Source organism: Pelophylax lessonae, assembly GCF_965119305.1.
Source record: "Pelophylax lessonae genome assembly, chromosome: 7".
NCBI lineage: Eukaryota > Metazoa > Chordata > Amphibia > Anura > Ranidae > Pelophylax > Pelophylax lessonae.
This window is the reverse complement of record NC_138774.1, coordinates 248,363,655-248,388,593: the sequence shown is the minus strand read 5'-3', so window position 1 is coordinate 248,388,593 and position 24,939 is coordinate 248,363,655. Positions and strand designations below refer to the sequence as shown.

General features: G+C 48.4%; 1 protein-coding gene across 2 annotated transcripts in view; it reads right to left on the bottom strand.

Annotated features, from left to right (window-relative positions):
* The window catches only part of SCAI (suppressor of cancer cell invasion), a 630,428-nt gene that overhangs the window by 479,667 nt on the left and 125,822 nt on the right, over positions 1-24,939 (bottom strand). For both annotated transcript variants that reach the window (XM_082262618.1, XM_082262619.1), the window contains exon 5: positions 12,329-12,415. In XM_082262618.1, the coding sequence (XP_082118744.1) occupies positions 12,329-12,415 (87 nt within the window). The remainder of the gene's footprint in view (positions 1-12,328; positions 12,416-24,939) is intronic.

Sequence of the window (24,939 nt, the reverse complement as noted above, 5' to 3'; positions counted from 1 at the left end):
GCAGACGCAGCCAATCCCTTTCGAGGTCCTTCCGTGAAGACAAAAATAGAGTCTGATTTCCTGAAAGATTCAATAGCTGCCAGGTAAACCCTAATTGCCCGAACCACATCCAAAGAATGCAAGGCAATTTCCTTGGGCTGCTTGGGCTTAGGACAGAGTGAAGGCAGCACAATGTCTTTATTCAAATGGAAATCAGAAACCACCTTAGAAAGAAACAACTGAATAGGTCGAAGTACCACCTTATCTCTGTGGACCACCAGATAAGTTGAACAGCAGGATAGCGCCACCAATTCAGATACTTTGCAAGGGTCTCGTGTGGAACTGAGCAAACGGTCACCACCATCAGGCCTGAGGCTCGCATTGCAAGTCCGCAGAGAGAACAGGTTGCTGGATAACAGCAAACAAACTGCCCTCTGCAACTTTTGCAGCTTTTCCGGAGGAAGAAACACCCTCCCTGAAGCTGAGTCTACAGTCAGCCCCAGATAATCCAGTTTTGAAGATGGTACCAGAGCAGATTTTTTGAAATTGAGGTTCCGACCAATTTCTTGCAGAGTCCGTATAGTGATTGTCAAGTCGCCCAACAGGACTGAATGCGAGTCTGCTCTTAAGAGGAGATTGTCCAGGTACCCCAGTACCGCAATCCCCCGTTGTCGCAGTAAAGCCAATACCGGAGCCAACACTTTGGTGAAGACCCTGGGAGCGGAGGCGAGACCAAAGGGTAACACCACAAATTGATAATGCTCCTCTCCTACAGTGAAGCGAAGTAAACACTGGTGTCCAGTGTAATTAGGGATGTGTAGATATGCGTCCTTGATATCGATGGAAGCCAAAAAGTCTCCTTGGTGTAGCGACGCCATTACCGTGCGAATGGACTCCATTCGAAACTTCTGTACCTGCACAAAGAGGTTTGCCTCAAAAAGGTTGCCTTCTTTCCTGAGAAAAGTGAACAGGTTTGAATAGAACCCATGAAAGCGTAACCGAGAGGGAACCGGCACAATCACCTCTTGCGACAGCAGATCTTGTACCACCTCTCGCAGATCTCTCAACCAATCTGGAGATAGACGTATATTGGACAGGAAGAATCTGTCCGATGGTTGAGACCTGAATTCGATTTTGTAACCCGATTGGATCAGTTCGTGGACCCATTTTTCCTGAATCAAGGAGATCCATCGTTACGGAAAGAAGCGAAGATGTCCCCCCACCCCAGTTACGGGTGAGGGCGTCCCTTCATGCAGACTGGGATTTGTCTGTAGACCTGGATTGGTCTGCTCTCGGCTTACCCGACCATGTCTTCTTGGAACCTCCAGAAAACCTAAATGGCTTAGATCCTTTGCCCTGCATGCCGGAGGCACGAAACGTGGTGACTTGCCCTTGGAGGATTGAGGAAGTGTACTCTTCCCACCTGAAAGACCCTTGATCAGTTCATCCAATGAGGATCCAAACAAACGGTCTCCTGTAAAAAGGAGCTCTGGTAGAGCATTTTTTGAAGCCTGATCCGCAGACCAGCTTTTTAGCCACACCATGCGTCTAATAGTTACCCCCACCCCAGATACTCTGGCTACAAGAGGGGCTGCATCTAGCGTAGCATTACATATAAATAGTAGGGCTTGGACCATTTGGTTCGTTAGCTCTGCCAGGCCCGGAGGGAGCTGTTCTGTTTCTAGGTCACTTTTTAGTAACTTTGCCTATTCTGTTATGGTCTGGAACACCAGAGTGATCACGAAGATCGGTTTAGGCATTGAGCCCGCTATCAAATATAAGTGGCAGGACAGAGACTCAATCCGTCTAACCACAGGGTCTGTAAAGACCGGGGACTTCTCCACCGGCACCATAGTAGATTTGTTCAGTCTGAAACCGGATAGTCCATCTTTGGTGGAACGGTCCAGTTTGCAGGTAACGCGTTCGCGAATGGATAGCGCCTCTTAAAACACTTCGGCACAACAAACATCTGTTTGAGGCGCCCCCATTGGTCAGAGACAATTTTGTCAAAAAGTTCCGGACAAGGGAAAACCTTGCCCGACTTCTGGGATTCACGAGTGCCAAACAACACCTGCGTCCCTCATGCTACAGAATCATCCATCATTTTTAGAGTTTCCTGCACGGACACCAGGTGCCTCCACCAGCACGCTTTCCTTCACGGCTGCAGAAGATAGGTCGTCCTCGCCATCCGAGTGCGATGACGTAGAACCCCTTTAGGGTGACGTGTCCGTGCCAGCCATATCTACCTCAGACTCTGAGGATACATGGGAGGGCAAAGGGCGCTTTTTACTAGTTGTATTTTTTAAAACCAAATCTACTTTTGACACCAGGTTTTCCAAAACCGCCGTTCAGGCAGACAGGGGTTGCGACCCGGAGGTCCCCGCAACTGTAAGGAGGGGATCTGTAGGTGAAATTTGTTCCTGGGGCTCCATATGAACCCTGGAATAGCGCAGTGTCACTTTAAGAAAACTGCGAAAAAACTACCTACACCGCTGCGCCAGCGGTACTACCAAGTCCCAGCCCCTAGCGCTGCAGATAGTGTGAAAGAGAGAGACCTACAGTGATCTCAATAGACATACCACCATTCGATATGGAACAGGATCGGTCTGCTGTGCAGTGAAAACGATCTTCACAGGAAGAGGAAGTACCTGGGTCATTACTAGAGGAAAGGGCTAGCTGCTCCCTGCTGTCCAGCGTTCGTGGACTCAGAGAAAATGGCCGCCCAATTCATTCCTATAGGGAAACCACAAAAACATGGCCGCCCATGCATTTCAATGGGAACTTTTGCAAAATAAGGCTGAACGATTCTACAGTAAAATGGCGGCCCCTCCGCGCGCCATGCGGTCTTTAGGACCCACTACAAGGTCCAAACGATTAGTGGCATGGGGGGGGGGTCCTGGTAGGCACCCCTACCAAGATTGCCCCCCCCAGCCGATCAGCTATGGCGGGTTCAGCGCGTCCACCCCCGAGGACCCATCACTGAGGTAGGGAGCTCTATGATGGTGGGAAGGGAGGCCTTGGGGGAGCCTGGTACATACCGAGAGGCCAGGGAAAATGAGGGGCACCTGAGGGTCTGACCTTCCCAGGGAGGGGCCCACTTCCACCAGAGCTATGGGGGGGGGGGGGACACTACACTATTCACCATACCAACGACATCGGGTGGGCACCACTCCAGACAGACTACCTCTCCACTTGGGGTAGGGTTGCTGACGGCCAAAGGGTATGCTATGAATCAGGCCAAACCAGGTCATGTGCGTCCCGGCGAAGTGTTTCACTTGGCAGGCCAGCCCGTCCATTGGGGCTCTGTCGTGGCGAGGCCTAGCGCTGAGCTATAACCTGCACACGCCCGCTGGCAGGGCTGGGAGACCTTAAGGATCTAGGATATCCAGTCTGAAACCCAGTCTGGCTGTTGATTGCAGTTCTCTCAGGAACATAACTAGCTAAAAAAAATATTTTAAACAAAGGTTCCCTTTAAAATAAAAAAAAAAGACAAGCTAAGACTGAAGTCCCAGCCGGGAACTAGGTCCTACTCCTAAACTATGCAGAAACAAACTGAATCCTATAGCAGATGTGAGTGGGTGTATGCCTGCAGGACTGCCCCATAGAAGTGGTTAAGATTTTTCCTGCCTAGTGTCCTACTCCTGCAGGGGGCAGCATAACCCAATGGTCAAGAAGAATATGGAGCCGAGTCTGATAGAGAAATCCCATTTTCTCTTTCATTGACGGACACAGGTCCTGTCATTCTTGACCATTGGGATGTCCCAAAGCAGTGTCAAACATGAGGGGTGGGAAAACTGCAAATAAATCCCAAGGCTAAACAGGCGCTCAACCAAAAACAGCTGGTGCCCACCTGAAAAAAACCCCAAAGAGGAACAGGTCCTCTTAAACAGCAGCCTGTAAAACCTTGCGGCCAAATGCCAACACATTTACTTTATAAAACTCTGTAAAAGTGTGCACCGATGACCAGGTGGCCGCCTTGCCAATCTGCATCGCTGATGTTTGATGACAGTAGGCCCAGGAGGCACTAAGCGTCCTAGTAGAGTGCGCCTTGACAGGGAAAGGAGGAACTTGACCCCCTGATGGAATAGGCATGAACCAATGTCTGTCTGATCCATCTGGAAATGGTCGCAGAGTAAGCGGACAACCCTTTGCGAGGTCCATCTGTGAGCACAGAGTCTGACTTTCCCCGAAAGACTCTATAGCTGCCAGGTACACCCTAATTGCCCAGACCACATCCAACTCATGCAAGGCAATTTCCTTCAGATGTTTAGGCGTGGGACACAAAGAAGGCAAAACAATGTCTTCATTCAAATTTAAGTCAGAGACTACCTTAGGAAGGAATGACGGACCGGGGTGAAGCACCACCTTATACCTGTGAATCACCAAATAAGGTGACGCCACCAGTCCCGACCCTGTGTACAGAAGTGATAGCCACCAAGAAGGCCACCTTCTGGGACAGTGTAAGCAGAGGAGTCTCCCGAATATTTTCAAAGGGAGGCTTCTCTAAAGCGGAAAGCACCAAATTAGGATCCCAAGGCGGCAACGGAGCCCGTACTGGAGGAACCAAATGTCTGACACTCTAAAGAAAAGTACGCACCAGGGAGCATGTAGCCAAAGGTAGTTGGAAAAAGACCGCCAAGGCTGATACCTGGCCCTTGATGGTACTCAAGGCCAAATTCTGTTCAACCCCCCCACCCCCGTTGAAGGTTAAGATCCGAGCCACCGAGAAGGAGCGAGGATGAACCCCAATAGACTCACACCATGCAATGCAAGTCTTCCACGTACGATGGCAGATCTTCCTAGAAGTAGATTTCCTGGCTTTTAACAACGTAGGAACCACCAACTCAGACAAACCTCTATCCTTTAGCACCTGGCATTCAACAACAATCAAACTGTCAAAGCCAGCGACTGAAGCAGGATGGAAGATTAGTCCTTGGGACAGCAGATCCTCCCTGAGAGTAAGCTTCCAAGGAGCGTCAGCAACCAGCCGCACTAGATCGGCATACTAGGCCTGGCGAGGCCAGTCCAGAGCCACCAAGATAACCGGAATCCCTTCTGCCTTGATCCTGCGTAGGAGTCTGGGCATAAGCTTGAGGAGGGAAGGCGTAGATCAGACAATACTGACCTCACGCGGCCACCAGCGCGTCTGTGGCATCTGCCAGGAGGATCCATTGACCGAGCCACACCTCTGCACCTTTCTGTGGAGCCGAAGCGCCAACAGATTCACCTCAGGGGTGCCCCACCGGAGACACAGCTGATGAAACACCTCCAGGTCAAAGGACCACTCTCCTTACTCCGCTAGCCGACTGAGGTAATCCACATGCCAATTTTCCACCCCAGGAATGTTTACGGCAGAGAGAGCTGGTACGAACCATTCTGCCCACCTTAGAATGCCGGCTACCTCCAGAGCCGCCAGGGCACTTCTTGTGTCCCCTTAGTGATTGACATAAGCCATGGCCGTGGCATTGTCCAATTGAATGTGCACTGGGCATCCCTGAAGATGACCTGTCCATTGATCCAGACACAGTCTGATCACTCGGAGTTCCAGGACATTGATCGGTAGTCTCTTCCAGCGTCCAGATCCTCTGAGCAGAATGCTTGCCGAGGACACCTCTCCAGCCGGACAGGTGTAGGCCAGTACCACAAGATGCCCTGTTGGCATAGCAAGGTTAGCAAGGGAGCCAACACTTTTGTGAAGACCTGAGGAGCGGAGGCGAGACCAAAGGGTAAGGCCACAAACTGAAGATGCTCCTCTACCACAGCAAAGCGGAGAAAACCTTGCCAAGGGACAAGAGCGAAACTCTTGTAGCTGGACCGAATGACTTTGTGGATCCACCAGGGAAGTCCATGGGTCTGGAAACCTGCGAAGACATCCCCCCCATCCCTGATACGGGTGAGGGAACACCTTCATGCAGAAGGAGCCTTGTCAGCGGGTCTGGAGAAGCCCGTTCCCGGCTTGCCAGACCAGGTTCGTTTGGATGCGCCAGAGGAGGCCCTAAAAGGCTTCGAGCCCTTGTCAGTTGACCCTGAGGGACTAAAAAACTTCTTATGAGCCGAGAAGGAAGGTCCTTGTCTATGACCTTCGTAGCCTGCGGAAGAAAGGTACTCTTCCCCCTGTGAGACCTTTAATGTCATCCAGGGTAGCTCCAGACAGACAATCTCCTTGAAAATGAAGATCAGTCAAGGCCTATTTAGAATGAGCCAGAAGACACACCGAAAGACCACCACCAAAACAGAGGCAAACCATCAGGGGAGCCGCATCCTTAGAGGCATCACAGATAAACTGCTGGTCCATCAGCTCAGCAAAGGCAGGAGGAGAGCATGGATGGATGGTTGGGACCCAGAGAGCCCCGCAGCCTCAGAGAGAGGATCAGGTGGGGAAACGTGCTCCAAAGACTCCATGAGTCACCAGGGGGATGCCACAAAAAAACACACTGCTAAGGGACAACCCCCACTGTGCTAGCAGACCACCCAGTCGCCAAGCACAAGGCACAGAGCAATCCTCAACAAAGAGGGAGAGGACCCCACTAGACTCGCCACCCATCGACACAGGCACCTGCAACCACCAGGAGAATCTGCACTACACGTGTGGCGATCAGGAAGCTAAATGATCCAGGAGTAAGCATCAGGGGATAAGGAGGGGCTCCCACTGCCGAAAAATTGACGCCCAGTGGGCTCCACTGTCATGGCTGCCGCTATTTGCAATGGCAAACCACAGTAAAATGGCCGCTGGACTACACAAATATAGCCGCCGTGCGCGCACAGGCTACAACAAAATGGCAGCACCATGAGGCATACAGGAAGCCAGAATTTGGAGACCGGGTCTCAGGACAGACCCAGGCATGAAGGGGGGCCCTAGCAGGAGAGCCCCCCCCCCCCAGTTACAACCCCACCCCGCAAAATTGATCATCAGGTCGCCAGCAGCGTATCCCCCCCCCCTTATCGTCAGTTAGCTCCCTGCCCCCATCCCAGAAAAGTGGCCAGACCACCCAAAAAAAAGGTACATCCCCAGCGTACGTGGAAGGGGGGGAATGAGGAACTTGGCCAGGTGGGGTGCCTGCAGAAAGGAAGGGAACCGGGGGTCCGACTGTCCCAAGGAGGGTGCACTTCCACCCCAAAACCCTCCAGAGGGGGGGCAGCTAGTCACCCTACCAGGAACCAGATGGACACTGTTCCAGACAGATCCTCCTCTCCATCGAAATGTGGGGGGCTGTCGGCCAGGAGGAATGCTGCGACTCAGGCTGAGGCCAGGTCGTATGCGACCTCGCGAGACATTTAACTCGCAGGGCCAACCCCCATCCAGTGGGGCTTTGTTGTGGCCGACCTAGCGCAGAGCTGAGGTCTGCACACACTCGCTGGTCTGACTGTGGTGACCACTGGATCTAGATTATCCAGCCCGTCACCCAGTTCGGCAGTTGATAGTAGATATCACATGAAGAATCAAGGAGGAAAATTTTATGCCAGGACCAAAGATCCCAGCAAGGAACTAGGTCCTTACTCCTGACTAGGCAGAAAAAAGCTGAGTGACTATAGCAGAGAGATGGAGTATACCCCCTGGGACTGCCCATGGGTGTAGCCAGAATTTTTTTCTGCCTAGTGACCCCCCCCCCCCCTTTACTCCTGAACCATTCCAGGCCACATGCCCTCAACATGGGAGGGAGGGGCATGGTTTGGGACAGGGGGGCTCTGCCTCCCCCAAAGCACATTGTTCCCACGTTGAAATAATGAGCCTGAGGTAAGCAAAAAAGGTAATAGGTACCCACATCCATGATAATGTCTAATGGAATAAATAAAGTACAGAAACTGTTGTCCTAAAACAGAGTTTCAAGAGGGGGAGGGGGGTAATGGTTGGACTTTCGCGGTAAATAAGTTGCGCTAAAAATGAAACATATAATGTGATTATATGGTGAAAAAAAGTCTGTAATAATGTCCAAAATAGGAAACATGAGGTGAAGTAACCAGCGAAGTAACTGTGCAGGTACCGCTTACCAGAAGCAGGATATGTAAAAGCCAAATTACGAAGGACAACTCCAAAAGACCTCAGGAAGTAGACCCCGGTGGACCTCGTGATTCCCACGTAGATCTCCTCAGTAAGGTATTGGTATGTGGACTAAAAAACAAAACGCCGTGCTGACGTCACCTTCACGTTATTGTCCACGAAGTACGGGCGAGCGGAGCCGGCCAGCGGCTGTTACCTCTCTCCTTCGGTTTTTGTCATCCGATGCTTCTAAGTGTTTGTCTTTTTTATTTAATAAACATCCGTGGGTTTTATGCTATGGCGTGCTCTTCTGTATTCCATGGTTGACGTTTCATCTGCATCCTGAGTCCCTGCATCCTGAGTCCCCATTGGAGTTTCCAGCAGAGGTCCTAGTGGATTGGTCCCCTTGCATATTCATTTGCATATTATCCACCTGGAGTCGGTAAGGGTATTTACATATGGTGTTGCCCTTTCTGGTTTGCCCGATTGGGACCCTCTAATCGTTTTTGCTCTTCACATTTATCTCTTTGGTAAGCTGCAGTCCTACTGGGGGAGGTGTCTGACTTTACCTGTCTGATATACCTGTCTGGCGATTACCTTTATACACTCTGGTAAGAAGTACCTATTGAGTTCTTGTGGGGATCCAGTTTCTCTTCTATATTCAAGTCTACTCACTAGATTCACCCTTTAACACGGGAACTTTGGTGCTCCCAATCACTTTGGGTGTTACTTTTTGGTTTTACGCTATGGCGTTTTGTTTTTTATTCCACATACCAATACCTTACTGAGGAGATCTACGTGGGAATCACGAGGTCCACCGGGGTCTACCTACTGAGGACTTTTGGAGTTGTCCTTCGTAATTTGGCTTTTACATATCCTGCTTCTGGTAAGCGGTACCTGCACAGTTACTTCGCTGGTTACTTCACTTCATGTTTCCTATTTTGGACATTATTACGGACTTTTTTTCACCATATAATCACATTATATGTTTCATTTTTAGCACAACTTATTTATTATATTGTTCTTTTGGGGTGTCGGTCACACTTGAGGTTGCTGCTTTTATATCTTTTACTTTTTGGACTAGCGCAGTTGTTTTCTATTTTTGGACTTTCGCGGTACCTTTGATCGGAAATGAGTTATTTTTTTATATAAAAACATACAAATTTTATTTAATACAAAATATTGGGTTAAAAAGAATATGGACCAATCATCCAACAATTCATTTGACATAAGAGAACTTATAAATACTTAATAATAAAACAGAGTGCAAAGATTCATTTTTGGGCGTATATTCCTCGACATGTTTCGTGGTGGTGATCTGCTTCTTCAGGAGGATAAGTATATACGCGCTCTCTAAAAAGAATGACAACATATGAGTGGATAGTGCCAAAAAGATATAAATATACAAACTAGAAAACACATACAAAAAATAAGAACACTTTTTTCAAACATTGATTCTGGACGTCTGGACTGGTATTTACCAGTTCTCTTATGTCAATGAATTGTTGTCAGACGATTGGTCCGTATTCTTTTTTAACTAATATTTAGCATAATATTTGTATGTTTTTATATAAAAAAAAGTTATATTTCCAAACCAAGGTACCACAAAAGTCCAACCATCCCCCCTTCCCCCGCCCCCTTCCCTTTTAAGACTGTTTGAGGACAACAGTCTCGGTCCTTCATTTATTCCGTTGTTGGGACAAGTGCCACTTCCCGACAACCCTGGTCTGTGGGAAGGGGGCTTATCAAAATCCAGAAGCCCCCAGATCCCGCCCCCCCCCCCCCCCATTTGAATAAGTATGGGATACATTGTACCCCTACCCATTCACCAAAAAAGTAGTGTAGTGTGACAAAAGACAATAGACAGTTTTTGACAATCCTTATCCATAAAATCAATAAAAATGTCTTCTTGCCCCGCTTTTCTTCTCCACCGCCGCTCCCTCCCCCCCCCCGATGCTGTGGATGATGTCATTCATATGTGTGAACGTCACCGCCCGGGGCATGATAGGTCTGTGAGGTCACAAGGGGACGGGGTCTCTGGATGATACAATCCAATGGCCACGCCCCAAAGTTGTATATGAAATGTGTGACATCAATGCAGACAAATCGGCAGGGCGCAGCGCCGAAGGAGGGTCTTTTTTTCGATTTTTCAGTGGGTCGGCGGCGAGAGCGCTGCCAGGGGAAGAACAACACGAGGAGAAAGAAGAAGACCAGAGGAAGAAATAGAAGAGTAGAAGAAGACGAAGACATTTTTAAAAAAACTGTCTATTGTCTTTTGTTACACTACACTACTTTTTTTGGTGGATGGGTAAAGGTAGGATATACCCCATACTCATTCACATGGGGGGCCGGGATCTGGGGGCTTGTTAGTGAGGGCTTCCGTATTCTGATAAGCCCCAGACCCACAGACCCCAACAGCCACAGCCCAGGGTTGCACAGCCTCCCTGCCCCAAAGCACCGCACCCCCATGTTGAAGACATGTGGCCTGGAATGGTTCAGGGGAGTTGGGGAACGCTCCTTCGTCCCCTCCCTTTCCTGACCTGCCGGGCTACATGCTCGGTTAAGGTTCTAGTATGGATTTTGAGGGGGGACCAAATGCCTTTTTTTTTCTTTTTAATTTTGGGCATGAGGGTGTCTCGTTCAAATCCATACCAGACACGAAAACGCAGTTTTTTCACTAATTTGTCGGCAAGTCTATTTTTTTACATGATGACTCATCAGTAAAGGACGCGGCGGCTAGCTTCCTGACCCAATCCATAGCAACCAGCTATAAACAGGAATTTTAAAGCCCAAATATATATATGCCCTGGGGGTCCGTCACCACCTCCTGAGTAGCAAAGGCTACTGATTTAGATATAAGTAGAGTAACCCCCCTGGAGTATGTTGAGTGGGAGGCTTGAAAGGACCAGCCTATCCACGGGTGCCCAAGGCACCTAGCAGTTGGCCTTTCGCGTGTGTTTCGACTAGAGCAATAATATCCGCTCGTTGTTCCTTCAAATAAGAAAAAAACAACGGTCCTCTTGACTTTATCACGCAGGTCACTTACATTCCAGGTGAGCAACGTTAGCCGCGCCATGGAAGAAAATGGAGTGGAAGGCATAGAAGCAACAGATCAGGATCATGTCAGGATTTTCCCTGTGTCCTCTGCAATGCTGCACCCTCTGCAAGGGGACCCCCTCCTGAAGGTAGGACACACAGAGGAGTTCAGCTCACTGAGGGATTTTAAGGGATGGGAGGAGGGAACCTGCAGGCAGGTCCGACCATCCTTGGAGGTTACCCACATCCAACCCAAAAAAAAAAATGCCAAAAGGGGAGAGGGGGAACAGTACTTACCCTTTCATGGTGCGGGTAACGCTCCAGACAGACTCTTTGCCACCGAAGTAGGGGAGCTGTCAGCTAAGGGAACGCTGCGACTAAGACCCAAGCCCGGACGTATGCGACCCTGCGAGACGTTTAACTCGCGGACCAGCCTCTGTCTGTGAGACTATGTCGGCCTAGCGCGTAGCGGCGGTCTGCACGCGCTTCCTGGCTGGGCTGAGGGGACCGCTGGATCTAGATTATCCAGCCCTTCACCCAGTTATAGATCTCTCAAAAGAAAAAACAAAAAAAAGATGTAAGGAAGGAGAAAAAAAAACTGCTAGGACCAGAGATCCCAGCCGGGAGTCTAGGTAATTACTCCTGACTAGACAGATTAAAATTGATTACCTACAGCAGAGAGGGGAGTTCTATATCAATCTGAGGACGGCCCATGGGCGTAGCCAGGTGTTTTTTGTTCTGCCTAGTCCTACTCCTGGAGGAGACAATATAACCCAGTAGTTATGATTTATGGAGCGATGTGTCCGCCGAACGAAAGAGAAAGATATATTTTTGCCACCACTTCACAAAAAACTCAGACTAATGAAAAAATTTGTAAATGCAATGAACAAAGGTGAAGGTTTTCGACACAGATGTTTTCAAGAGTAACTGATGCCAAGATTAAGGAAGACATTTTTGTTGGTCCACAGATAAGACTGGGTGTGACCCTATCGGTAAGCTCACCTTGTTTTGTGCATTTAATGCACTTGAAATTAGGGGAACTGGGGATCACTTGAAAATACAAAAATAAAACCCAGAGCTTAACATTCCCATCTCTAGTAAAGTCTTTATGGCTTTGCCCCCATAGGAGAGATTTCCCATGACACCCTTGCTTTCCTAATCTAAAACAAGAAAAATGATTTGCTAGAGATGGGCTAAAATGCTATAAATTTGACACATTTCATAGTCAAATTGAACTAGGTAACGTCATGTTTTTGTAAACCTCAAAATAAAATATTGTGTTAGGTTTCAGCCCAAATCATTCTAGGCGTTGTGCTCTTTTCACTTGATACTTACTAATAGTGGTAATACAGCTGACCAATCTTTGAGGCTATTTCTCCAATTTGCCATCGTTTGAGGCCATATCGGTTGTCAAGGACTTGTCTGTAAACAGATGAAGAAAATGGATTATCTACAACAGGTGGAGGAGGCAAGCAGATAGTGTAAACAGTAAGGATTTTGTATTTGTGCAATGTGTTGTGTGTCCCAAGTTCAAATATGATATCAGTAAAGGTTATTCTCCAGAAACCTGAGCATCAAATTATTTGAACAAAAAATCAGGTATAGGGTGGTCATACACTGCCCAATACTGCAAGCAACAAACAAATTTGCATTAGTTTAAACACAGAAGTGATCAGTTAACACTATAGGGGGTAATTCCTTTACAAAAGCTAGTATTTAGGAGGACTTTGGAAATGCTACTAGGGTTCATATGCCAAATCCAAACCCCACTGAAGTTCATGGCTAAGGATATTCAAACAAATGGCACAGGGAAGGTGGGGCACAGACATAAGGAACATGTACAAAAGCAAAAATTAGGAAATTTGACTTATCAGTCTACTCCTCATATTGGAATACAGAAAGGCATAGACCAGGGGCTATATGCCACTACCTTTATGCAAGATTTGACACTGGCTTTGCTAGGAACATCCCATGTGCACTCTGCTATAACCCCTCTAAATATGTAGGACTCTGGTTTTGTAGAAAACAATAAGTAGAAAGGACAAAGAGGAAGAACCTGCACAGTATCCCAAAAAAATGGAATTTACTGGTAAATCAAAATATCCATTATCCTAATTGGCATAACTATAGCAAACAGGCCCACAAAAGGAGTCAGATGTTTTTTCTTTGGCCTTTGGGGATGACAAAAAGGCTAGGTAGACCCTAACCCCATCAAGGCAGGGGAGAGAACTCATTTGGCAGGTTTCAGAGCAAAACAAAGAAGGTAAGACAATCTCCCAATTGAGGGGAAAGAAAGTCTTAGGACTACCCTGCCCCAGTGTAAGATAAGAAAAAGCTCTTTAGAAGAAAGTTCATCCATATCAGACGACACACCTGGTGAAAATTATGGCCACCAGTTTAAATCTCGGAGAGCAGCCCTCAATCCCTGGAAAATTTGCTCTTAAAATTAAATGTTTATCCTTCCAGTATGTGCTTGTTGTTTACAGCTTACATTAATTGAAATCATGTTCTGGTCATTGCTACCCAAATGTGCTTTTATATGAACATTAATAAAAAGCTCTGCAAGGGGGTGTGGCCACGCAAGGCATGTGAGCGGACACACTGCACGGAGCTTCCGCTTGTAACCCTCTCACCGATCCTTACTCCGGTCACCGATCCGCTTGTGCACTGCACCGTTCCACTCCTCTTGTTCTCGGGAGTCGCAGGATACCTTCCAGCTCCCGCTACCTGCCGTGATGACCCGGAAAGGTCGAGAAGATGGCGCGGCCTCTGATATCCAAAATGGTGCCGCGGCTGGCACACCGAGGGGGACACAGCGTGGGGCAGACAAGCCAAAGGATCAGAGCGGTAAGGCTAGCAAATCCTCCCGCAAGGATGCCCCTAAAGACACGCTCTATTACGCCCAGAAGCTCACATATGCCCAGGTTACCAGCGCCCAGGATGTCATGCACACAGGGGCTGATCTGCTGTCTCCTATGGACACTAATCAGATTGCAGAGTCTGAGCCCTCCACTTCAGTGTCTGAGATTCCACCTGTGTCCCTGGAGGATGTGCAGGAGGGAGACCCCCAGCCCACCCTACGGCAGATCCTTGCAGCGGTCCAACACTGCACTGCCTCAGTGAACACAGTGCAGGGGAGGCTTGGGAGCCTTACTGGAGGAGGTCTCCTTGCTCCGCCATGATCTTCAGAAGATGAGGGAGCGCACTACTGCAGTGGAGGGGCGCCTTAGTGATGTGGAGGATATACTGCCTGCACTTATAGGGGACACCCAAGCTAACTCGGCCTTGACTGCAGGAAAAAGCCGATGATATAGAAAACCGCCTCAGGCGGAATAATATTCACATAGTGGGGCTCCCTGAGAAGGTGGAAGGCAGGGACCCTACTGAATTTGTGGAGCAGTGGCTGATCGACACATTTGGGAGGGATGTGTTTTCCCCTATATTCGCTGTGGAGAGGGCCCACCACACCCCCACGCGGCCTGTCCCGGGCAATGCTCCTCGGCCGGTATTGGCTCGTCTGCTGCACTACCGGGACCGGGAGAAGGTGCTCCGGCTGGCCAGGGAAAAGGCTGTGATTAAGTTTAATGGGGTGCGAGTGTCCATATACCCAGACTTCTCTGCTGAGGTCCAAAAGAAAAGGGCCAAATTCCATGAAGTGAAGCAGCGTTTACAGTAGGGATGCACCGAAATGAAAATTCTGGGCCGAAACCGAAAATTCAGGATGCCCTTGGCCAAAAACCGAAAATGACTTTTTTCCCCAAATGATTTTAAATAAGTTATCTGACACTGACTGATTGACACTTACTGACAGACTGACACTCACTCACTGACAGACTGACTCTCACTGACTGACTGACACTCACTCACTAACTGACACTCACTGACTGACTGACTGACACTCACTAACTGACTGACACTCACTGACTCACTGACACTCACTCACTGACACTCACTCACTGACTGACTGTCACTCACTGACTGACTGTCACTCACTGACTGACTGTCACTGTCTGACGCTGACTAACTCGTGCACTGCAATTAGAAGGGGGTGAGCACTGCACTAGGCTGTGAATCCGTTCTACTACTGACATTTATGCAGTAGAAAAGGGGAGAAACAGTTTTTTTTTTTTTTTTACCGCACAGCACAGCACATAACATTACCTTCCTCCACAGCAAACACCACGTGAAGGCACTGAAGGGAGGAGGTGGGTGGAGCTGTGGAGCGATGCAGCAATCGGCGCAGGGGAGAATGAGATCCTCCTACACTGTCACTGTGCATTCTGGGTCCCTCTCCCCCGGGACGTCCACTGGTCTAGCAAGCAAGCTGTAAATTACAATGAAGGCACCAGCATCGGATCGCGGCGGACAGGGAAGTCAATGACTCACTACTTTCACAGATCAGCGGCCATACATTTTCGACTTTAACCCCCTATCGGCCGAAATGAAATAGTAGCATTTTCGGCCGAAAATATTGGCGGCCGAAATTTCGGTGCATCCCTAGTTTACAGAAGATACAACTGCCCTATGCTATGCTTTATCCTGCTCGTCTGAGAGTCACTGCTAGCGGTCAAACCCACTTCTTCAATACAGCTAGAGAAGCGGCTGAGTGGCTGGATGTTAATGAGCCCTCTGGTCCGGCCACATTTGGAGTATGCTGTCCAGTTCTGGGCACCGGTCCTCAGGAAGGATGTGCTGGAATTGGAAAGAGTCCAGAGAAGGGCAACAAAAATAATTAGGGATATATCATAGGTAAAAAGGCGCTGGTAATCTTAATATATCACGTGTTATAAAAATTAATAAGTGATTTAAAGTGTAATATATGTGATTAAAAATTGCTACAAATATATATATGATCTACTATTGGTGCAATTAGCAAAGAAAAGTGCATACCAGTGCAATTTCAATTCAGAAGTGTTTGTGCTTCTCAAAGTAAATTAATCCACAAAGGTGTGGATCAGTGAACCAATAAATAGATATATAAAGAATTCCATACAAAAATCACATAAGAATATATAAAAATATAAATAAATAAATGTGCTCCAAGTAGTGTTTAAAGGTCCAGGCAATAGCATGCAATCAAAATTGTGCTTGGTGGATTCTTATTAATCCCTTCACAGTGCTCCAGGTGCTGGGATGTGACAACCGTCAATTAAGAAGTGCTTGTGCTTCTCAAAGTAAATTAATCCACAAAGGTGTGGATCAGTGAACCAATAAATAAATATATAAAGAATTCCATACAAAAATCACATAAGAATATATAAAAAAGTATAAATATATAAATGTGCTCCAAGTAGTGTTTAAAGTGGAGTTCCACCCGTTTTTTCAACAATACAAAAATTGCTTTTATTCCCCAAATGATCACAGTATTGGTGACTTTTTTTTTTTTTTCTTGCTCCACTTGCCCTGTTGCTAGGGGTAAGCAATTTTCTGCCTCCTTCGGCGCCGCGGCGAACTATGTCATTTCCGGCGCCGCAGGGGCTCCTGGGAGATGTGTGTCCTCATTCCCAGGAGCCGTGGGAAAGAATCATTGCATTTTTTTCAAAACCGGAAATGGCGTTTGGTAGGCGGAGCTAAGCACCATGTTGGAGAAGGGAAGACGAATATTGTGTTACCATAACACAGAAGAAGCGGCTGTAGAAGAGTCTACAGTGTACTGCATGTTTAGAAAAGGAATGATGCACTTCTATCCATGAGGACATCAGACAAGCTAAGATTCATCTTAGTGCTGTTATGGGTGTTGTGCTTGTCTGTGTGCTTTGTGAGAGGAGGAGGAGGAGGGGGCAGGCAGGCACGATTAGTGTGTGCAAGGTGAGGTCCTGTGTCTTTCTGTCTGTCTGTGTCTCTCTCTCTCCCCCTCTGTGTGTGTGTGTGTCTCTCTATCTCTCTCTCTCTGTCTATCTCTCTCTGTCTGTCTCTCTCTCCCCCCCTCTGTGTGTGTGTGTGTGTGTGTGTCTCTATCTCTCTCTCTGTCTGTCTCTCTCTGTCTATCTCCCCCTCTGTGTGTCTCTATCTCTCTCTGTCTGTCTCTCTCTCTCCCCCTCTGTGTGTGTGTGTCTCTCTCTCTCTCTCTCTGTGTGTCTCTGTCTCTCTCTCTGTCTCTCTCTCCCCCTCTGTGTGTGTGTCTCTCTCTCTCTCTCTGTCTCGCTCTCTCTCTCTCTCTGTTTCGCTCTCTCTCTCCCTCTGTCTCGCTCTCTCTCCCTCTGTCTCGCTCTCTCTCCCTCTGTCTCGCTCTCTCTCTCTCTGTCTTGCTCGCTCTCTCTCTGTCTCGCTCGCTCTCTCTCTCTGTCTCGCTCGCTCTCTCTCGCTCTCCCCCTCTGTCTCTCTCTCTCTCTCCCCCTCTGTCTCTCTCTCTCTCTCTCTCTCCCCCTCTGTCTCGCTCTCTCTCTCTCTCCCCCTCTGTCTCGCTCTCTCTCTCCCCCCCCTCTGTCTCGCTCTCTCTCTCTCTCTCTCTCTCTCTCCCCCTCTCTCGCGCTCTCTCTCTCTCTCCCCCTCTGTCTCGCGCGCTCTCTCTCTCCCCCCCTCTGTCTCGCGCGCTCTCTCTCTCCCCCTCTGTCTCGCGCGCTCTCTCTCTCTCCCCCTCTGTCTCGCGCGCTCTCTCTCTCCCCCTCTGTCTCGCGCTCTCTCTCTCTCTCCCCCTCTGTCTCGCGCTCTCTCTCTCTCTCTCCCCCTCTGTCTCTCGCGCTCTCTCTCTCTCTCCCCCTCTGTCTCGCTCTCTCTCTCCCCCTCTGTCTCTCTCTCTCTCTCCCCCTCTGTCTCTCTCTCTCTCCCCCTCTGTCTCTCTCTCTCTCTCTCTCCCCCTCTGTCTCTCTCTCTCTCTCTCTCTCCCCCTCTGTCTCTCTCTCTCTCCCCCTCTGTCTCTCTCTCTCCCCCTCTGTCTCGCGCTCTCTCTCTCTCCCCCTCTGTCTCGCGCACTCTCTCTCTCCCCCCCTCTGTCTCGCGCTCTCTCTCTCCCCCTCTGTCTCGCTCTCTCTCTCTCCCCCTCTGTCTCGCTCTCTCTCTCTCCCCCTCTGTCTCGCTCTCTCGCTCTCTCTCTCCCCCTCTGTCTCTCTCTCTCCCCCCCTCTGTCTCTCTCTCTCTCTCTCTCTCTCTCTCCCCCTCTGTCTCGCGCTCTCTCTCTCTCCCCCTCTGTCTCGCGCTCTCTCTCTCCCCCTCTGTCTCGCGCTCTCTCTCTCTCCCCCTCTGTCTCGCTCTCTCTCTCTCTCGCGCTCTCTCTCTCCCCCTCTGTCTCGCGCTCTCTCTCTCTCCCCCTCTGTCTCGCGCTCTCTCTCTCTCTCTCCCCCTCTGTCTCGCGCTCTCTCTCTCTCTCTCCCCCTCTGTCTCGCGCTCTCTCTCCCCCCTCTGTCTCGCGCTCTCTCTCCCCCCTCTGTCTTGCTCTCTCTCTCTCTCTCCCCCTCTGTCTCGCTCTCTCTCTCTCCCCCTCTGTCTCGCGCTCTCTCTCCCCCTCTGTCTCGCGCTCTCTCTCTCTCTCTCCCCCTCTGTCTCGCGCTCTCTCTCTCTCCCCCTCTGTCTCGCGCTCTCTCTCTCCCCCTCTGTCTCGCGCTCTCTCTCTCCCCCTCTGTCTCGCGCTCTCTCTCTCTCTCCCCCTCTGTCTCGCGCTCTCTCTCTCCCCCTCTGTCTCGCGCTCTCTCTCCCCCTCTGTCTCGCGCTCTCTCTCCCCCCCTCTGTCTCTCGCTCTCTCTCTCTCTCCCTCTGTCTCGCTCTCCCCCTCTGTCTCGCTCTCTCTCCCCCTCTGTCTCGCTCTCTCTCTCGCTCTCTCTCTCTCCCCCTCTGTCTCGCTCTCTCTCTCTCCCCCTCTGTCTCGCTCTCTCTCTCCCCCTCTGTCTCGCTCTCTCTCTCTCTCTCTCCCCCTCTGTCTCGCTCTCTCTCTTTAGATGTATTCTTGTATGCTTATTTTATTGTATTTTTTGATCATATACAGTATATGTAAATAAAATATTTTTATTTTTTGTAAATAAAAAAAATTTAATAAAATTTTAAACATAATAATTGACTCTGTCTCTTTATCTTTCTCTCTCTCTCGTGGGCGGGAGGTCGGCTGCCCTGGGCGTCTGTAGCTTGGGAGGTGGAGGGGGCGCTACCAGGAGTGTTTCTGCAACTATTAGCTGACAGAAGAGAGCGGGATGTGCTGTCTCTCTTTCCTCCCCAGCTTCACACTCCTGTTACTGTAGCGCTCATCAGATCGGGACTGTCAGATCGGGATTTCTCCTCTTTCGGCTCCTCCTCATCTTGATATGTCAGAGTGGAGAGGAGCCTAGGAGATGCTGATTGCTAAACCTTTGGCACGGACAGCTGGCGGAAGAGATGCGGCTGCTGTGCTGAAGGGAAAGAAGATCGCGGCTCAGGGATGCCACTGGTTGTCAGATCGGGACAATACAGAGTTTGATTACGTGTCCCCTACACCCCCTACACACATTGTTTGCTTTAAGGAGAGGGGGGTAACAAATACTGTAAAGTCCCAAACTGACATCCAGTGGCATCCCTGAGCCGCAATCTTCCTCCCCTTTCTGCAGCAGCATCTCTCCCGCCAGCTGTCCGTGCAAAGCTTTAGAAATCGGCTTCCCCTAGGCTCCTCCTCCGCTCTGACATATGAAGATGAGAAGGAAGGAGCCTCAGAAGAGGAGAATCACAAATCAATGTGCCGCGCTGTATCTGAGGTCTGCCTGCTGGAGGAAAGCTGCAGCCAAGCCGAGGGAAGGGAGAACTGCACTGGGGACACCAGGGAGGGGGGAGAGAGGGGAATGAGAGCATTTGTACTAGGAGGGGTGGGGAGAAGATAACTTCTAGGTTGGATCAATATAGGGGGGGGGGTATTTGTGCTGGGATGGGAAATTTGAGAGGTGACAGGATAACATTTTTTCTAGCAGGGAAATTGGGGAGGGGGGTGCTAGGAGGGGTGATTTGTGCTGGGGGGGGGGGGATTTGTGCCAGGAGGAGGGATTTGTGCTGTTGGGGGAGAATTTGTGCCAGGAGGGGGGATTTTTGCTGTGGGGATGGAGGGAAGAGGATTTGTACCAGGAGGGGGGATTTGTGCTGTGGAGATTGTGGGGGGGGGGATGTTCTGTCTAGGAGGGGGGATTTGTGCTGTAGGAATAAGGGGAAGAGGATTTGTGCTGTGGGGACGGACGGGGGGGGGGGGGGGGAAGGATTTGTGCTAGGAAGGGGATTTAGGGGGGGGGTTGTGCTAGAAGAGGTGATGGGGGTATTTGTGCTAGGATGGGGAATTATGGCGCTGTTAGAAATGGGGATGGGGGGAATTTATGCTTGTAGGGATGATTGGGGGTATTTGTGCTAGAGGGGAAAATTGGGGGGAGGATTTGTGCTAGGCGGGGGAATATGGTGGGATGTGCTAGATGGGATATTCGGGGGGTTTGGGATGGGGGGAAGAGGATTTGTCCTAGGAGGGGGGATTTGTGCAAGAAGGGGAATTTTTTTGGGGGGAGGGGGGGTTTGGGGGAGAGGATTTGTGCTAGTAGGGATAATTGATGGGTATTTCTGCTAGGAGGGGAGGAGGACTTATGCTAGGAGGGGACATTTGGGGGAGGGGAAGATTTGTGCTGGGAGGGGGGGGGATTTTAAGAGGGGAGAATTTGCGCTTGGAGGGGAAATTTTATGGGGGGGTGCAGTTTGGTGTCTTCGCCCTGGGCGCTGGATGGCCTTGTCCCGGCAATGCTTGCGGGAGATAGAGGATTATGTGCGCCCCCCCTCACGCGGCGCCAAGGTACATTTAAAATTCACGGTGGAATTAAAGGTGAAGGCTCGATTCACATTTATGCGAGTGCGGGAAGGCTGCGAATTCGCAGCCTGTTCCCGCATCGCACACGCACCCCCGGCAGTTCACACTGCCATATGCGATCCGCTGGGGGTGTCAATGTAATCTTAACGACACCCCCAGTTTGATCGCATATCGCAGTGCGATCGTGCAGTTCGCACAGGAGCGGATCGCACAAGTGTGAACCGCTGTGCGATCCGATCCTGATGCGGCTGCAAAAATGCCTCCTGTGCGTCTTTGCTCCGGGTGCGATGCAAATTTAGCCATACAAACTGTATGGCTAAACTCGCACTGCACAGCTGATCGCATGTAATGTCGGAGCAGTGCGCTCCGACATTACATGCAAACCCGGCACTCGCAGAAGTGTGAACCGGGGCGAAGTGAAAATCTGTTTCGTCAGCTGCAAGTGAAAATTAGCAATACTGTAAAAAATAAATGGATATATAAAAATATTAAAATATATATATATAGATAGATAGATAGATAGATAGATAGATCTCTTATATATATATATATTATATATATATATATATATATATCTTCTAGATTGTAAGCTTTAACGAGCAGGGCCCTCTGATTCCTCCTGTATTGAATTGTACTGTAACTGTATTGTCTTCCCTCACATTGTAAAGTGCGGCGCAAACTGTTGGCACGATATAAATCCTGTATAATAGTAATAATATATATGATACAGGTATGTTTAACATAAACAAAGTTAGCCACAGTAACAATGTATTAGACATTCATGTGATTTCAATTCTCACCAGAGACCAGCACAGCAGTAGCTGTGTTGCCATAACAACAGGGTGGGACCTTCCTTTGGAGGTGCATGCTGGGTAACCAGCAGCACCTATTGTAGGAAGTAGTAAAATGTGGGCTTCACACGCCCACAATTAAGATGGGAGCCCCCTGCTGAGGAAAAATCAAGGTTAGTTTATGAAGAATGTCATTTATAAAACATTATTTCCTTTAAGTAGATAGGAAAACAATTACATTTAGCCAATGCTGTGATCGTTTGGGGAATAAAAGCAATTTTTATAATGTTGGAAAAACGGGTGGAACTCCACTTTAAAGGTCCAAGCAATAGCATGCAATCAAAATTGTGCTTGGTGAATTCTTATTAATCCATTCACAGTGCTCCAGGTGCTGGGATGTGACAACCGTGGCCTCTTACCAGCTAGCAGCAGGTCACAAGGACCCCCAACGCCTGTGATCCCTTTATTGGGTGGATCAAACCTCTCCTCGATTGCTTGGATCTCTGGCTCCTATATTCTCTAGTTGGACCATGTAGTCCCCCCATACACATAAAGATATAGAAGAACAAATAGCCTCCAATAGTGAAATACTGTTTTATTCTCCAAAAAACATACACTATAAGGTGACAATTAGCCTCTTACTATTTGTTGTGCCCTCCTGGCACTGGGCAATTCGGCAGTACAAAATCGTTTTTTGGGTCTTAGGAAGATATTCTCCGGGGATCTGCAGCACCCTGTATCTCCTTTCCCCCTTCTTTGTATTGCGGCGGTGGATGTGTATCCCAGCCTCTGTTCCGAATGCCTGAGGACGCTCGTTAAGCGAAATGCATTGTGGTCAATGCTAACCCGGAAGTAACACACAGAGGAATTCGGAACAGAGGCTGGGATACACATCCACCGCTGCAATACAAAGAAAGGGGGAAAGGAGATACAGGGTGCTGCAGATCCCCGGAGAATATCTTCCTAAGACCCAAAAAAACGATTTTGTACTGCCGAATTGCCCAGTGCCAGGAGGGCACAACAAATAGTAAGAGGCTAATTGTCACCTTATAGTGTATGTTTTTTGGAGAATAAAACAGTATTTCACTATTGGAGGCTATTTGTTCTTCTATATCTTTATGTGTATGGGGGGACTACATGGTCCAACTCGAGTAATATAGGAGCCAGAGATCCAAGCAATCGAGGAGAGGTTTGATCCACCCAATAAAGGGATCACAGGCGTTGGGGGTCCTTGTGACCTGCTGCTAGCTGGTAAGAGGCCACGGTTGTCACATCCCAGCACCTGGAGCACTGTGAATGGATTAATAAGAATTCACCAAGCACAATTTTGATTGTGCGAATTGCTTGGACTTTTAAACACTACTTGGAGCACATTTATATATTTATACTTTTTTATATATTCTTATGTGATTTTTTTATATATCCTTATGTGATTTTTGTATGGAATTCTTTATATATTTATTTATTGGTTCACTGATCCACACCTTTGTGGATTAATTTACTTTGAGAAGCACAAGCACTTCTTAATTGACGGTTGTCACATCCCAGCACCTGGAGCACTGTGAAGGGATTAATAAGAATCCACCAAGCACAATTTTGATTGCATGCTATTGCCTGGACTTTTAAACACTACTTGGAGCACAATTTATTTATTTATATTTTTATATATTCTTATGTGATTTTTGTATGGAATTCTTTATATATCTATTTATTGGTTCACTGATCCACACCTTTGTGGATTAATTTACTTTGAGAAGCACAAACACTTCTGAATTGAAATTGCACTGGTATGCACTTTTCTTTGCTAATTGCACCAATAGTAGATAATATATATATTTGTAGCAATTTTTAATCACATATATTACACTTTAAATCACTTATTAATTTTTATAACACGTGATATATTAAGATTACCAGCGCCTTTTTACCTATGATATATACCTATTTATTGTTTTATTACAATTAAAAGGGCAGCAGGTTCAACAATCTTTTATTTAAAGGGCCAGGCGCCTTCTCTTTTCATTTTATTGTTAAAAATAATTAGGGGAATGGAGGACATCAGCTATGAGGAAAGACTACAAGCACTGAACTTATTCTCTCTGGAGAAGAGACGATTGAGGGGGGATATGATATCAATGTACAAATACTGTACTGGCGACCCTAGCATAAGGAACAAACTATTCAGAGAGAGGAGATACAATAAGACACGTGGCCATTCACTAAAACTAGAGGAAAGGCGGTTTAACCTTAAAATGCGTAAGGAGTTCTTCACTGTAAGAGCAGTAAGGATGTGGAATTCTCTTCCACAAGCAGTCGTATCAGCTGGGAGCATTGATAGTTTCAAAAAACTATTAGATGGGCACCTTGGAGACCGCAACATACAGGGGTATACAATGTACGGTTAAAAGCAAACACACACACACACATCATAGGTTGAACTGGATGGACTGATGTCTTTTTTCAACCTCACTAACTATGTAACTATGTAACTCTGCAGGCCCGACAATGCGAAGAGCTGGATCCTTGATGCAGTTTATTACCGTAGAAACCTGCCTTTTGCTTTGTCTGCTGGTCAATGGACTCATGGTGCTTATTGCTTTCCCGGAGCAGTTTCTGGTTTCTGAACTGTGACTGGTAAGCTCAGACTGGATATCAATGCCTTTTTTCCATGCTGCCTGGCAACGCTTTCGGTGTTGCTTTAAGTTACACCCATGTGTGCTAATGGAACTGTGGATTGTTACCTTGCCCCGTTGGCAAGCTTGCTTATTTTTTCTTTTTACGGATGCACCTTCTTTTTCTGATTGCACAGATTTCCCCTATGATGTATGAGTTACCTTGGCCCCGAAGTCATTTGCCTCTCGGGGCATGCCACGCTACCACTTCTTCGATGGAGAAACTTCTGACCCATGGCTAGTGTCCCTATAGTGTCGTGGAATGTCAGGGGGCTTGGCGGCCCCTTGAAGAGGGCCATGATGAACACTGTATTGCGTAAATATTTTCCGGCAATAGTGGGACTGCAGGAAACCCATCTCACGGCTGAGACTGAGTGCTGTGTGAAATATGCCTGGGCCCAGGGTATTTATCATTCTACTCATACCTCCTACTCTAGGGGGGTATGCGTTTTGATACACAAGTCCCTGGACTACCGAGAGTTATCTGCCCGGTGTGACTCGGAGAGTAGATGTGTTTTTGCACTGTATGATGTATTCTCGAACCTATGTGTGTTTGCCATGGTGTATGTTCCTCCCCTCTTTTCACTGGATGTGTTGAGGGAGCTGGTGCGTTTTACTTTGAACAAACCATCTGCATTATTGTATGTTATGGGGGACTTCAACGGGGTGTTGGACCCCTCCAGAGACAGACACCCTCCTCCCAGGGCTGGTCCGGGTGTTCGTGGTACCCCTTTGGCCAGATTTTTGGAG